This window comes from Desmodus rotundus, chromosome 8 (genome assembly GCF_022682495.2).
Source record: "Desmodus rotundus isolate HL8 chromosome 8, HLdesRot8A.1, whole genome shotgun sequence".
NCBI classification, from domain to species: domain Eukaryota; kingdom Metazoa; phylum Chordata; class Mammalia; order Chiroptera; family Phyllostomidae; genus Desmodus; species Desmodus rotundus.
In genome coordinates, this window is record NC_071394.1 from 104,788,611 (window position 1) to 104,801,803 (window position 13,193).

The 13,193-nt window shown below is 47.1% G+C and overlaps 1 protein-coding gene across 1 annotated transcript in view; it reads left to right on the forward strand.

The window, feature by feature from the left end:
- The window catches only part of KY (kyphoscoliosis peptidase), a 47,867-nt gene that overhangs the window by 11,534 nt on the left and 23,140 nt on the right, over positions 1–13,193 (forward strand). Inside the window, exons 5-7 of the mRNA XM_024565911.3 lie at positions 7,480–7,554; positions 9,360–9,422; positions 12,328–12,410. Coding sequence (XP_024421679.2) covers positions 7,480–7,554; positions 9,360–9,422; positions 12,328–12,410 — 221 coding nt within the window. The remainder of the gene's footprint in view (positions 1–7,479; positions 7,555–9,359; positions 9,423–12,327; positions 12,411–13,193) is intronic.

Here is a 13,193-nt window from a genome sequence, read left to right on the forward strand (position 1 = left end):
AATATGTGTGGGGGTTGAAGGAGAGGAGAGCACTCACTGGCGCCCCTGGACGTTGGGCCACCATGGTGATTCTTGGAGTCCGTTTTCTGTTGAGGCTCTCATCCTTCCAGGTCATCGCCCTTATCCCCATGCAGACACTCTGCCTTCTTTGTTCACACAGCACTAGGGTCAAACTGCCATGTTTCCAGGCCTGGGATATGCCATGGAGCCCCACTCTGCAGAAGGAATCGTCAATAGTTGTGTTTTCAAGAACCCAGTGAAAGCCGGGTCAGTTAGGGCCACAAGAGATGCCCTTCATCACACATGCTGGTGGGGCCCCCATGGTCTCAGCCCTGAGCTCTGCACACTCAGTTGTCATCTCATAACTAGAGCTGCTGAGTGCAGCTTTCATACTGCCTCCAGGAGTGCCTGGTGAGCATCCTACAGAGCTGGACTCTCCCCCGCCACCACCCAGCATGCTGTTCCAGGGATGTCCCAGCTCCCCACGCCCTGCATGGAAGCTGACTACTGCACTGCTGGGGCAGAACCCACAGCAAGTCTCTGGTGAACACCTAGCTAGAGTCTGTTTAAGAGTATTTTCAAAATGCTTTGCTGAGGTTTGCGGATGCTAAGCTACTGGAGGAAAATATTCCAAGGCAAAGAGTTCAGGTTGTAAATGTGGCAGCCAGTTACAAAAGAGTTAATGAACACCTTAAGTCAACGATGGCAGGAATCTGAGATGAATGCCTCATTTCCTACACCCACCTATGTGTACACTCACATGCACCCACATTCACGCACACATGCCTGACAGTCTTTGCTACCTGATCAATGCTCCGGGCAGCCGCTTCCAATCAGGAAGGAACAACACAAGATCTGTTTGCCATCTCTGCATTAGTAATTCTGAGCAAATTAGGCCACTAGACAAACCCTGATTCAAACTTGCAGAGACCTGGAGAGAAGCTGTCGGGCGGGAGGACTCTCCTGACCGTGTGAATGGCAGGCCAAAGCAGTGTGCCAGGGACATGCCTGGGCTTGCCTGCTGCATCTGCACTCCTGAGAAGGAAGGGAAAAGGAAGCAGAGCCCACGGCATGTGGGAGAAGACCTGGGAGTCACTTCTTGGGGGTAGCAGAAAGCAGTCATTAACACACTTTCACTGAGACAGCCAAAACTGCAGCTTGAGAAATGTTATTTGTGTGACAACTGGTAGAACTAGGGGGGGATGTCCTGAGAGAGCCAGCCAGGTGACCTGAGGAAGCACCTCCTTTGGGTTTGGTTGTGACTGTTAAGATTAGTATAACGGTATCTATACTTAGGGTTTAGGTCTTACTTTAAATTGTGTTCTCAATGATGTTCCACTCTTTATCATTGAAGATTGGTTGGATTAATTTTTTTCCTAACTTAAGAGTTTTATTTGATACAGGAATGCTATGGTCTGCAAACTCTTACCATTAGGAAGCATGGGGCTATGCCGCGAATGCTGCTCACTTGGAGACCACAGCCCAGTCCCAGGCCCAGTTCCTGGAGCAGAGTCTCCTGGAAGGGCCCTTACATGCCCGCAAACAAGAGCTGGGATCACCCTCCTGTACAGATCAGGCAGGCCGGGGAGCTTTGCTGTTTCTCTCGAGAGAGTACTGGTCAGCAGCGCCTCTTTGGGGAAGAGGCAGGAAGCGGGAATCAGGGGAGTGTTGGACATCGGCCCCTGTCCTAGAGGGAAGAGAGGAGAGGAAGCACAGGAAGGAGAGAAGAGATGAGAAATGGTGACGGGTGGAGCTTCCTGGCCAAGGCTGCGTTCTGCTCGTGAGACTCCCTCAGAACCCACCCTCGGAAGGGCTTTAACGTTGTATTAAAGAGTGGTTTTTCAGCTTGCTCACTCTTTGACAAAGACATGATGAGGCTGAACTGGGTTCCTGGACATTAGGAGATGTTTGGGGAAGAGATTGGTTGTGGAGCCCTAAGTCAACAAGTTGTTCGGTTTTGCAGTTTCTCTAAGCTTTTGGAGATTGTTCTAGTCCAGCATTTTCCCAGTTGTGTGTGACGGAATAGTACTGAGCCAGTAGCCTCCTTTGCTGTGGGACTCCTCAGAGCTCTGGGTACTGAAACCTGCCAAAGGGGAAAGAGTGGTCATGTTTCTCAGTTTTTGTTTTCACAAGGCATCTTGTGCCTTGGGGTGTTTGGCACCCCATTTAAAAAACACCTCAGGCCCTGGCTGGTGTGGCTCAGTGGACTGAGCGCGGGTCTGCAAAGCTAAGGGTTACTGGTTTAATTCCCAGTCAGGGCACATGCCTGGGTTGTGGGCCAGGTCCTCTCTGGGGGGCATGAGAGAGGCAACCACACACTGATGTTTCTCTCCCTTTCTCTCTCCCTTACCCTCTCTCTAAAAATAAATAAATAAATGTTTAAAAATGGATGAATTTATTAAAAAAAAAAAAAAAAAAAAACACCTCAGAGTATTTCGGGTGAGTAAGTGAAAACGCAAAGGAGAATAGGCCCAGGCCACGCCGTCATGAGAAGACACACAGGAAATGTTTGCTGCTGAGGGCAATGGCACCCAATCCTAAGACCAAAACTAAATCATGCTTTTAACCCTGAAATGCTTAAAGTCAAAATTATAAAGCCAAAGGCTGATTTTCTTTGAAAACAAATGTTCTAGAAACTATACTCAAAATGAATGTTAACCTCTTCAAAGTAGTGCCTCAGGAGGCCATGTCGTATCTTTTTAAATTGTCTGAGAATTACTGTCTTTGGCATGCAGAGCAAGTTTATGAGCTGTACAAGAAAGTCAGTATTGTTATTCTGTGAAAAAGAATTGTAACACATTTAGCAGGCAAAGCATTAATAAAAAGAGCTCTTACAGAACTAGTAAGGAAAAAATAATACAACAGTAGGAAACTAGGCTATCCACAAAATAAGAATTTAAAATGGCAAATAAATATATGAAACATACTAGACTAAAAATTAAAGAAATACACAAAAACAACGAAATGTCATTATCCATTGATAAAAAGTTAAAGGATTGATAAAACTCAAGTGTCGGTGAAGGTAGTTGAGATGTATTTTTTACATTACAAATCATTCCAAAACTCAGCAGCTTAAAACAATAAGCATTTACCAGATTATTGTTCGGCTGGGCATTCTTGTCTGAGCCACACCCAGCTGACTGTGGGTCCTGGCTGGGCTTGCCCAGGTGCTGTGGTCAGCTGGAGGGCTGGCTGGAAACCTGCTGCTCTAGGTTGGCCTCACCTGAGATGGCTCTGCTGTGCTCCATGTGTTCTGTCATCCTCCGGGAGGACAGCCTGGGCTCACACACACGGCAGTTGTGGCTGGAATCCCAACAACGAAAGCAGAAGCGGCAAAGCGTCTTGAGGCCCAGGCTCAGGGCTTGCATGGCATCACTTCTGCCACAGGCTAACTGGCCAGACCAAGCCGTAAGGCCTGTCCAAAAAGATCTCTTGAGAGGAGGAAGTACAAAGTATTGTGGCCAGTTTTGTCATCAAACAGCAAGAATGAACAAAATGGACATTTCCGTGCCCTATTAGGTGTGATCATAACTAATAAAATCATTCATGAGCAAAGGTTGCCAATATCTAATAAAAAGCCTTAAAAATCTTCATACCTTTTGATCCACGTTTAAGAATTTATTCGAAGTTACTGATTTGAAAAGTATGTGAAGAGGTGTGTATCAGAATGTTCATCACATCACTGTTTATAGTAGCAAAACATTTGAGAAAAGTTAACTATCCAATGAAAAAGGGATTGCTTGTACGGAGTACGAACCATCTCTAGAACAGAGTACCAGGCAGCCGTGTAAAATGATGGCATATGACTATCTTCACTGACATGTAAAGACAGACGAAGAAAGCAGGTTACAAAAAGCATGCTTACTATACTCCTGCTTTGGATTTTCAATTTATTTATCTTGTGTAGATTCTTTGCAATCACATCTTCCCATCACTCCTGTACCGCAGGCTGTTTATCCATTCACCCACCAAAGGACATTCAGGCTACTCCCCGTTTGGAGTGATTATGAATAGAGCTCATGTGAACATTTGTGTAGAGGTTTTTGTGTGAACATAAATTTTCATTTCTATGGGTTAAAAGTCCAAGAGTGCAGTAGTTGGGGTATATGTTAAGCATATGTTTTGTTTTATAAGAAACTGCCGATCTATTTTTAAGGATGGCCGTACCATTTTACCCCACCACCAGAATGTGTGAGAGATCCAGTTTCTCCACAGCCTCGTCAGCATCTAGTGTTATCCCTATTTTTATTATTGCTCTTCGAGTAAGTGTGATATTTCATTATGGTTTTAATTTGCATTCTAATGGCCAATGTTGAACATTTTTTAGGTGCTTACTTGCCACTTCTGTTTAGGCAAAATATCTGTGCTTTCACCTGTTTTCTGGTTGGATTGTTTTTGCACTTTTGTAAAAAAGTCAGTTCGCCATATTTGTGTGACTCTGTTTCTTAACTCTTTATTATCTCCGTTGATCTATGTATCTACCTTTTTGCTACTATCACACTGTAGTGATTACTGTAGCTTTATAGTACATCTTAAAATCAGATAGTTGGAGTCCTCCAACTTTTTTTTTCAAAATTGGTTTGGCTTCTCTAGTAGCTGTATCTTTTCATGTAAATTTTAGGACCATCTTGTCTATATCTACAAACTTCAAAATTTCCCCAAGGAGTTTGATTGAAATGGCATTAAATCTATAGGTCAGTTTAGGGAGAAGGCTAACTTGGCAATAATGAGTCTTCCAATTCCTGAATGTGGTATGCCTCCCCACTTATTAAAGTTTTTAAAATTTGTGTGATCATGTTTTGTAGTTTTCAGCATACAGTTCCTATACCTTTTTTACAAAACTTATACTTAAGTATTTCAATTTTTGGAACTATAGGAAATAGCAATTTTTTTAATTCAATTTTCAATCATTTATTGCCAATATGAATATAATTAATTTTGGGGTGCTGATCTTGTACCCTGGGACCATGCTAATCTTACTTAATACTTCTAGGAACTTTGCTTATAGATTACTTGAGATTTTCTACTTGGACAGGCATGTCATCTGTGAATAAGGAAAATTTTATTTCTTCTTTCCCAACTACATGAATTTTTTTCCTTGTTTTATTGTGCTAGGTAGGACTACCAGCGCAGTGTTTATTGGGAGCAATTAGAGTGGACATCCACATCTAGTTCCCAGTCTCAGAGGAAAAGAACTCCATTTTTCACCACTGAATATGCTCTGAGCTGTAGAATTTTGGTCGATGCCCTTCATCAGATTAAGGAAGTTCCCTTCTATTTATAGGTTTTATTATGAATAGATGTTAAATTTTGACAAATGCTTTTTCTGCATTAACTGATACTGTTATGTGATTTTCTTCTTTGACCTGCTAATATGGTAAATGACACTTACTGGTTGTCAAATATTGAATAGCCTTCCTTCCCAAAATGAACCACACTTGATTGTGATGCATTATTTTTTCACTATATAACTGTATTTAATTTTCTAATATTGTGTTGAGGATTTTTGTGTTCATAAAGAATATTTATCTATAGTTTTTTTTTCTTATACTGTCTTGTTTTGGTATAATGCTGGCCTCATAAAATGAGTAGGGAACATTCACTACTCTTTTATTTTCAGAAGGATCTTGTGAAAAAATTGGTGCTATTTCTTTTTAAATTATTTGTTAGAATTTTCCAGTGAAACACCTGGCATTTGTTTATTTGTTTGTTTGCTTGCTTGCTTTTGGAATATTATGAACTACAAATTTACTTTCAGAAATAGATAGAGAAACATTCAGGTTATCTACTCCTCTGGTGAGTTTTGGTAGTTTGTAGCTTTCAAGGAATTGGTCTGTTTCATCTAAGTTGTAGAATTAATGTACATAGAGTTGTTTGTATTCCTTTACTGTTACTTTAATATATATGGAGTCCGTAGTGATATCACCCATTTCATTTCTGATATTGGTGTCTTGATTCTTTGTATCAATTATACTGGTATTTTCAAAGAACCAGCTTTAGGTTTCATTGATTATTCTTTCATTAATTTCTTTAAATATTTTTTCTGCCCCACCCTGTTTCTCCTCTCCTTCTGGAATCTCAATGACATGAATGTTCAGCCTTTAGGTGTCCCACAAGTCCCTGAGGCTCTGTTTACTTTTGTTCGTATTGGATAATTTCTGTTAATCTATCTTCCTGTTCACTGAATCTTTCCTCTGTCATCTCTGTTATGCCATTGATCACATCCAGAGAATTTTTTTAAACTACCATATTTTTCTGCTCTAAAAGTTACATTTGTTTCATCTTTATATCTTTTATTTTCTGCTGACATTTTGTATTTTTACATTTATTTCAAGACTGTTTGCCCTCACTTTTTTGAGCATGGCTGTTTTAAAGTCTTTGGCTGATATTTCCAAAATCTGTGTCATCATGGCGTTAGCATCTGTTGATTATCTTCTCCTTCTCAAGTTGGGATTTTCCTAGGTCTTCCCAGGCTGAGGAGTAATTTTGGATTTTGGTCTTCGCCCTGCTATACAGGCCTGTCCGGCACATGCACCACCTAGTGGTTCATCTGAGAATTGGTCTTCCCTGTAGTTGAGTTCTCAGAGATTGTGGTATGATGTTTAGGATGAGATCCAAGCATGTGCAACTCAGAGGAGACCGCAAGAGTTCATTCATAACTTTATGGATTTGCTTCCTTGAGCTCCCTCCTCTTCACAACCCACTTTCCAGTCCTCTGGCCAAAAATCTGGGGCTTTAGTTTTTCCACTCTGCCAGGCACTTTTCACAACTGTGTCTGCTTCTGGAGCCAATCGGTGAGAACAGGGAGAGAAAAAAAACAATGAAATTTGTCCCCACACTCTTGGGAATCATAGCTTCTCTGGTGCCCTCCCTCAAAGACTCAGGTGTCTATCTGGCCACCAATATCACTCTGCACTGCTACCAATAGAATTTCCTGAGGGCTGAGTGGGGGGAAAATGGAAAAGGGGGGACAACAGGGTGTTTCCCCCACTCTCTTACTCTTGGAGGTTCTCTTTCTCACTCCACAGGCCAGATGAAAGGGCTTCTCTTGGAGCATTTTTTCTCTGCACCCATTGGGCACTTCTGGGCTTGGGGCTGCCGTTGAGCCCAGTCTGAGTAACACCACTGGGCATACAGGGATGGTAAACTCACTGCCAATTTAGAGCTGCTTTAAATTCTAATCTTCTTCCCCAATATTCCTTCTATCATTTACTGCAGAGTCCTCAAATAGTTGCCTCCTGCTTTCTTCTGAAGGTTTAGAGTTGCATTCAGTCGGAGAGGAAGGGTAGAATGTGCTTACTCCATCTTGCCTGAATCTGGAAACTGCTTGTTTTTTGGTTTTGTTTTAAACACGTATTACTTGTATAGTCAAAAGAAAGCTCGAAAACCAATGGTGTTTTGTTGTTCAAACATCTGTCATGAGACATTGCGCCGTTTCCTAGTAGCATCTGGATAATGTCCCCTCCTCTTCCCTTACAGGGACACAGCTGACTGTGGAGGTCCACCCTCAAGATGCCATGCCCCAGATGCTCAAGAAGTTTTCTTTGGCTAAACGTACGTACGTATAGGGATGCTCGTGTGTGGAGGGCTGGCAGGGAGGATGGAGGGAAACTTAATGGGCCAGACAGAGCCCAGCCTGGGCACCTGCTGGGGACAGGAGAGGAGTGACCTGGGCCCACATGCTGGAAAGAAGCAAAGGTATGACAGCTTCATGCTTGGGGTCTCTTTCTTCCCCACACCCAGTAGTTGCTGTTCTTGAGTGTCTGCAATGAGGCGTGGGTAAACAAGGCATTTAGCTAAAGGTGAATTTCATCACAGGAGTTGTTTTTAGATATCATTTATTGAGTGTCTAAAAAGTAGCATGTGTTTTGCTAAATTTTTTACATTCATTAATTTTTTTTAACCCTTTGACATATACCAGTATTATTCCCACTTTTTACATCAGCAAAGTGAGGCTCAGCAAAGGGAAAAAACTGCTTAAATGACCAGCGAGGAAGAGGGTCAGAACCCAGGTCCGACCGAGGCCTGTGCTCTCACCCACCGTACTTGGCTGGCCCCGGTGCAGCGCGCACGGGCCCAGGCCCAGGCGCACGATGCCTCCTGCACTCCCTGTTTGGTCTTCTCCCTGCATCTGTCCATCTTGTGGCTAAAAAGGGCCTAGGGAAATGCCAGCCAAAGAACAGAGGCTGCAGAGCAGCCAAGGCTCAGGTTCTCTCTGAGTCTACTCAGCAGGCCAATGCAGACCCTCCAGGCCCTCCTGGTCCTACAGCACTCAGCAGTCAGGGTCTCAGGAGGGCAGTCAAATGTGGGAGATCGGGCCCTGGCAATCAACTGGCTGGGTTCGGATCTCAGCCCTGTGACCTTGGGCAAGTGGCTGAACCTCTCTTTTGAACTCAATTTCCTCATCTATAAAAGGTGGAAAATGATTCAGTGTCTCTCATAGGATTCTTGTGAAGTTAAATGAGATAGTCAATATAAAGCACAAGCCAAGCACAGTAAGTACACAAGAAATGCTCACTCCTATTTGGAAGCACCATTATTCTACCAAAGAAGGCAAATGGGAAGAAAATGTAGGTGCAAGAAAAGGCCCACTGTTACTCAGAATGGCCCACACATATCTGCAACCTTCTGTTGTTACATTTACAACCCACCGTGGGCTTCAAGGGCAGGAAACAACCTGTCCTGGCACCGCCGCCCACCCAGCTCCTCCTGGTTCTGTCAGGGACCCACATCTTCCTGACCTGGCTTCAGATCAGCAGGGAGAGTTCCTCTCCTATTGCCCATGGAGTCAAAGAACTACTGGTGACCATTCTGCCTTGACAGTCCTGGATTTACAGGATTTGGTCACCCTTGAGCCTTCCCAGGGAATAATTTAATAATTGCTTGGCCTCTCTGAGGTTCAACTCCATACAAACCAGCTTCCTCTCGCCCCACTTTCATGTCTGTCCGTGGTCAGTTCCAGTCTGGGGTTATGTGGCATGAATTCTCCGGTGCTCTCAGCACCCCAGCGGTGTTCCAGGATGGCAGGAGCATGTGGAGGGGGCAGGAGCAGCAGGCTCCAGGCAACCCCACTCAACGATCCAGTGTTGCTGTTGAAGGAGATGCTACCTCTGCTCTCAGGTGGCAGGTGTCTTTCTTGTCATCCATCCCTGGTTGCCAGTCCTCCCTCTGCCCCACCAGGAAGTCCAGGGTGATTCCAGTAGCACTCTGGTAGGTGTGAGGATGGTAGCAAGAAGGCTCTGAGAAGGAGAGTGAAGGGGAGGGGCCAGAAGCAAGGACCACCACACAGAGAATCGTCTGTGCTTGCATTTCTGTTTCTTCTGAAGTGTCTCTACATCTTGACCTTTGGGATATTGTAGGTTTACAAGGTGATAAAAATGGAAACACAAGACCCCGGCAGCCCGGAGGGAAAGATGCCCACGGTAAGTTGCAGGGCCTTCTCCGGGGAAGTTCCCTGAGACATGGAATTGATTTAGCCTCATGACGAATCTCCAGTCATTTGAAAATGGCTCCCTTGGTCAGTGGGATGAGAGTCTGGGGCCACCTCTGGGCTCAACAGGGGAGGAGTATCATGATTGATTAGCAATGTCTGCCATGGACATGGCGGGGGGGGGGGGGGGAGAAATGAAAAGCTCACAAACCAGATGTGAGCCCAAAACTAAAGCACAAACCCCACCGATAACAAGGCAGCCATTATGGGAAACATATTAAAATGAGAATTTAGAATTGTGTTAACTCTAAATAGAATACCAATCACATGTAAGGTTGGAGGCATGCAAAAAAGCAGAGTGGGCCAGAGGAAGAAACCCTGAATGGGGTGGTAGACAGCCTGGGTTTGAATCCTGCTTTTGTTTCTCGTGGGCCTCAGTGTGCCCCTCAGAAGACCAGATGGCATCTAAGTTTGGTATGGCTTGGCACTTCTTCCCATTGATTTCCTTAAAAATTAGAATAATTTAGTTAATGCCACTGGTATTTTAAATTATTTGTGCAAAATTGTATTTGGATTTATATAATCTGCTCAGAAGGTAAGCTTAATGAGGCATAAATCATTATGGGTAATTTTAATACTCAGATATTGTGAAATAGAAGCTAGAAAGGGTAAACCCAGTAATAGGGTTTTCAGTTTCATGGTAGAAATGCCATTTCTCTTCTAAAGGGAGGCAGGGAGACCTCATCTGCAGAGCTGTCCTGAGCAGAAATCGTTCAACTCGCAAGTCCCCTTCACACACACTCAGGTCACCCTGATGGCAGGAGCCAGATTCCGAGGAGGGAGGGAGAGGGCACTGCGGAGAGGGAAGCTCAGCAGGGCCTGCCACCGTGTCCCCGTGCCCTTCTACAGGGCTGGCTGGGCCAGGGCTGCACTCAGGCCACAAGGGACAGGGACTGCTGGTAACCTGAGTGACAGGAGATAAGAAGTCCCAGCTCCAGCACCAGAGCAGTGACCATGATGGTGCTGGGCAGCAGGATTTGAGGTGCGGGCTCCAGGAAGTGTCTTAGTCCTTTTAGAAGGAGCAGAAGAAGAAAGAAAATGCTAGGCTGCTGGGTGAGGCCACAGATTCCTGGTAGGGTTTGCACAGCCTGCCTGCCTGCCTGCCTGCCACATGTCCTGTCCCCTCTTAGGAGAGGAGCAGCCCTTGGATCCTGGACGTCAGAGCACATGATCTGGCGAGAACCCAGCCAGAGGCTTGAGGCCAAAAGGACCAAACCCCCCAGGGGCTGCTGCAGTGTGACAGCAGGGAGCAAGGGAGCAGAGTGAGGTGGCCTTGGGGAAGATGCCAAATCCAGCCTGGAGTTGAGAAGGAGGAAGGCCAGGTTCCTAAGAGGAAGGGGCCTTGGAGCAGTGGGGAAATGCAGAAGGATCCATGTGGCCTGCTCCTGACAGCTCACCTTGACTAGCGGTCCAACCAGCTGGCACAGTCTCCTGTCCAGAGAGGGCCATGGAGCAGCTCGGGCCAGATCTGGTAGTGACAACCCGTCCTCACCTTCTCACCACACCTCTTGGTCTACAGCACCAGGGTTCAGGACGCTCACAGCCCTGCGGGATGTGTGGGCACAGGCACAGGGCAGAGGCCTTCACACCCATTCTCCTGCCCTTGCCTGCAGAGGACCCCCACCCTGCACCATCCAGGAGCAGAGTAACACTGACCTTACAACATGATCCACCATCTCATTTGCCCTCCCAGGTGCCCCATAGATGTGTGCCTGAGACCCCGTGGCTGAGCCCAGCACCCCCCAGTAAGGTGGAGGTTGGGTCCCAACTAGAACCCATGCCTGTGCCACCCCACTAGGCATTTCCCCACATCACTCTATTCTTCCTGGGCTTGCGGCTGCCCCTTAGCGCCCCACCAGCATCCCCTCCTCACCCAACATTTGGAGGCTCCTGGGATGGCCGGCTGAGAGTGGGGTGAGTCCACATGAGTCAGGGGGTCGATGGCCCCATTCTCCTCTCACCCCCTCGCTGCCCTCCCACCCCGTGTGCCTGATTTTGGTCAGCTTGTCTCAGGAGGCCTCGAATAAGAAGGCCCTGCCAGAGCACAGTCTCTCTTCTGGGCTAGGACAGGGGTTTGCTGCCCATCCGTCAGTCTCACCACTGGTCATTTAGCCCTACAGCATCTGACTGATCCTGTCCTGTGTCCAGGCTTCCTGTGAGAAAGACTGCACATACATGAGTGATTCTGTGGCACAGCCTCCCCACAGTACCTTGGGCGCCTGTTATCAGAACATGGGCTTTCTTGGGGTGCTCCAGGCTCCAGCTTGCCAGGGGCAAGGGAGAAAGAAAGCCTATCTGGGTGCCAAACCCACTTCAACCTACAGAGGCCCAGATGATCTGGCTCCATGATGCTCTCTTCCCACACCCAGAATGCTCTGCGGCACCATGGCCACGGCGCAGACCCTCCCTCAAGCACACCAGGGGTTCGCAGCATTGCCTGGATGCTTCCCACAGAGCACTCTTTCCTAGAAAAGTTAGCAGGGATTCTGCAGAAAACTAAATGGTGGGGAGAAGGGAATTTCATCATCAATCTGTCCAGGGACCTCTGAGTTAATTGAGGTGAAACCAGTTTCTTCACTGATGGTTTCATAGGGTCTGCAAATGGCTTATGTTCCCTGTGACTCTCCAAGAGGACTAAGGGAGTTGCCATAGTTCCCAAACCAATTTGACTAAAGAACTTTGCCAGGAGATAATAGCTGCTGGCAGCAGAGTTTCCGGCTCTGGGAATCATGTTGAAGGTTGGGCAGTCACAGCTTCTCAAAAAGACAGGGAGCCCTGGGCCAGGCAGCCCTCATCTGCAGGTCTCAGCAGCTGACCAAGCCTCCCTGTGTTTCCAGCCTACCCCTGGGATCGGTCCAGCCTGAAATCCATGCCGCTGGACCTGCGGCAGTTTGAGAAACTGGACGCCTATGCCTCACAGGTAGGAGAGCCGGCCTCTCTGCCTACAGGTCCCCCAGTGTGGCTAAAAGGTAGCCACAGCCTTTCCCCTGGCCCCTCCTGAATGTATCCTGAGTCTTTTGGATGGATGGCCCAGAGCACCTTTTCACAGTATATGGATGGGAGACAGAAGGTCCAAGGCAGCAGGCCCCTGCACAGGACCAAAGGCCGTATCATCCCCCCATCCCCACCCATGACTCTGGTGCTCCCACCAAAGACTGCATACCCTGCAGCCACCCCAATGGCAGGCCACTCTGGCCAGCTCTGTCCTGCCCTCTCCCTGCCCATTTGGGCATTACTACTACTGAGCTATGCCAGCCCCAGCCCAGGAAGGAAGGGAACAAGAGGGTGGCGGAGGACCACAGAGGTAGATGGCCAGCTCCCACTGTGACTGTAGCCAAGTTCATCCCTTGAGCACAGAGGCTGCTAAGCTCTCACATCTCCGGGCCTGGGCACATGTGGCATGGGGTTGAAGAGGGGCAGCTACAAGAGCTGAGGCACTAGGGGCACACTGAAGTTGTGGGAGCCAAGCAGGACCCTCGCCACAGAGTCTGATTGGCAGGGCCAAGGAGCTGGACCTGCTGGTGACGTCAGAGTGAGGCCCCTAGGCTGGTAAGCTGGGAGGTCACCTACAGGCTGCTGGCCAGGATCAGAGAGCAGTGCAGGAGCCCCAGTGAGGCCAGAGACAGCCATGGAGCAGTGGACAGCCAGAGGCAGCCAGGCCCAGGGAGGGCCAGGATGGGGACCAGAGGACCAGAAGCCACAG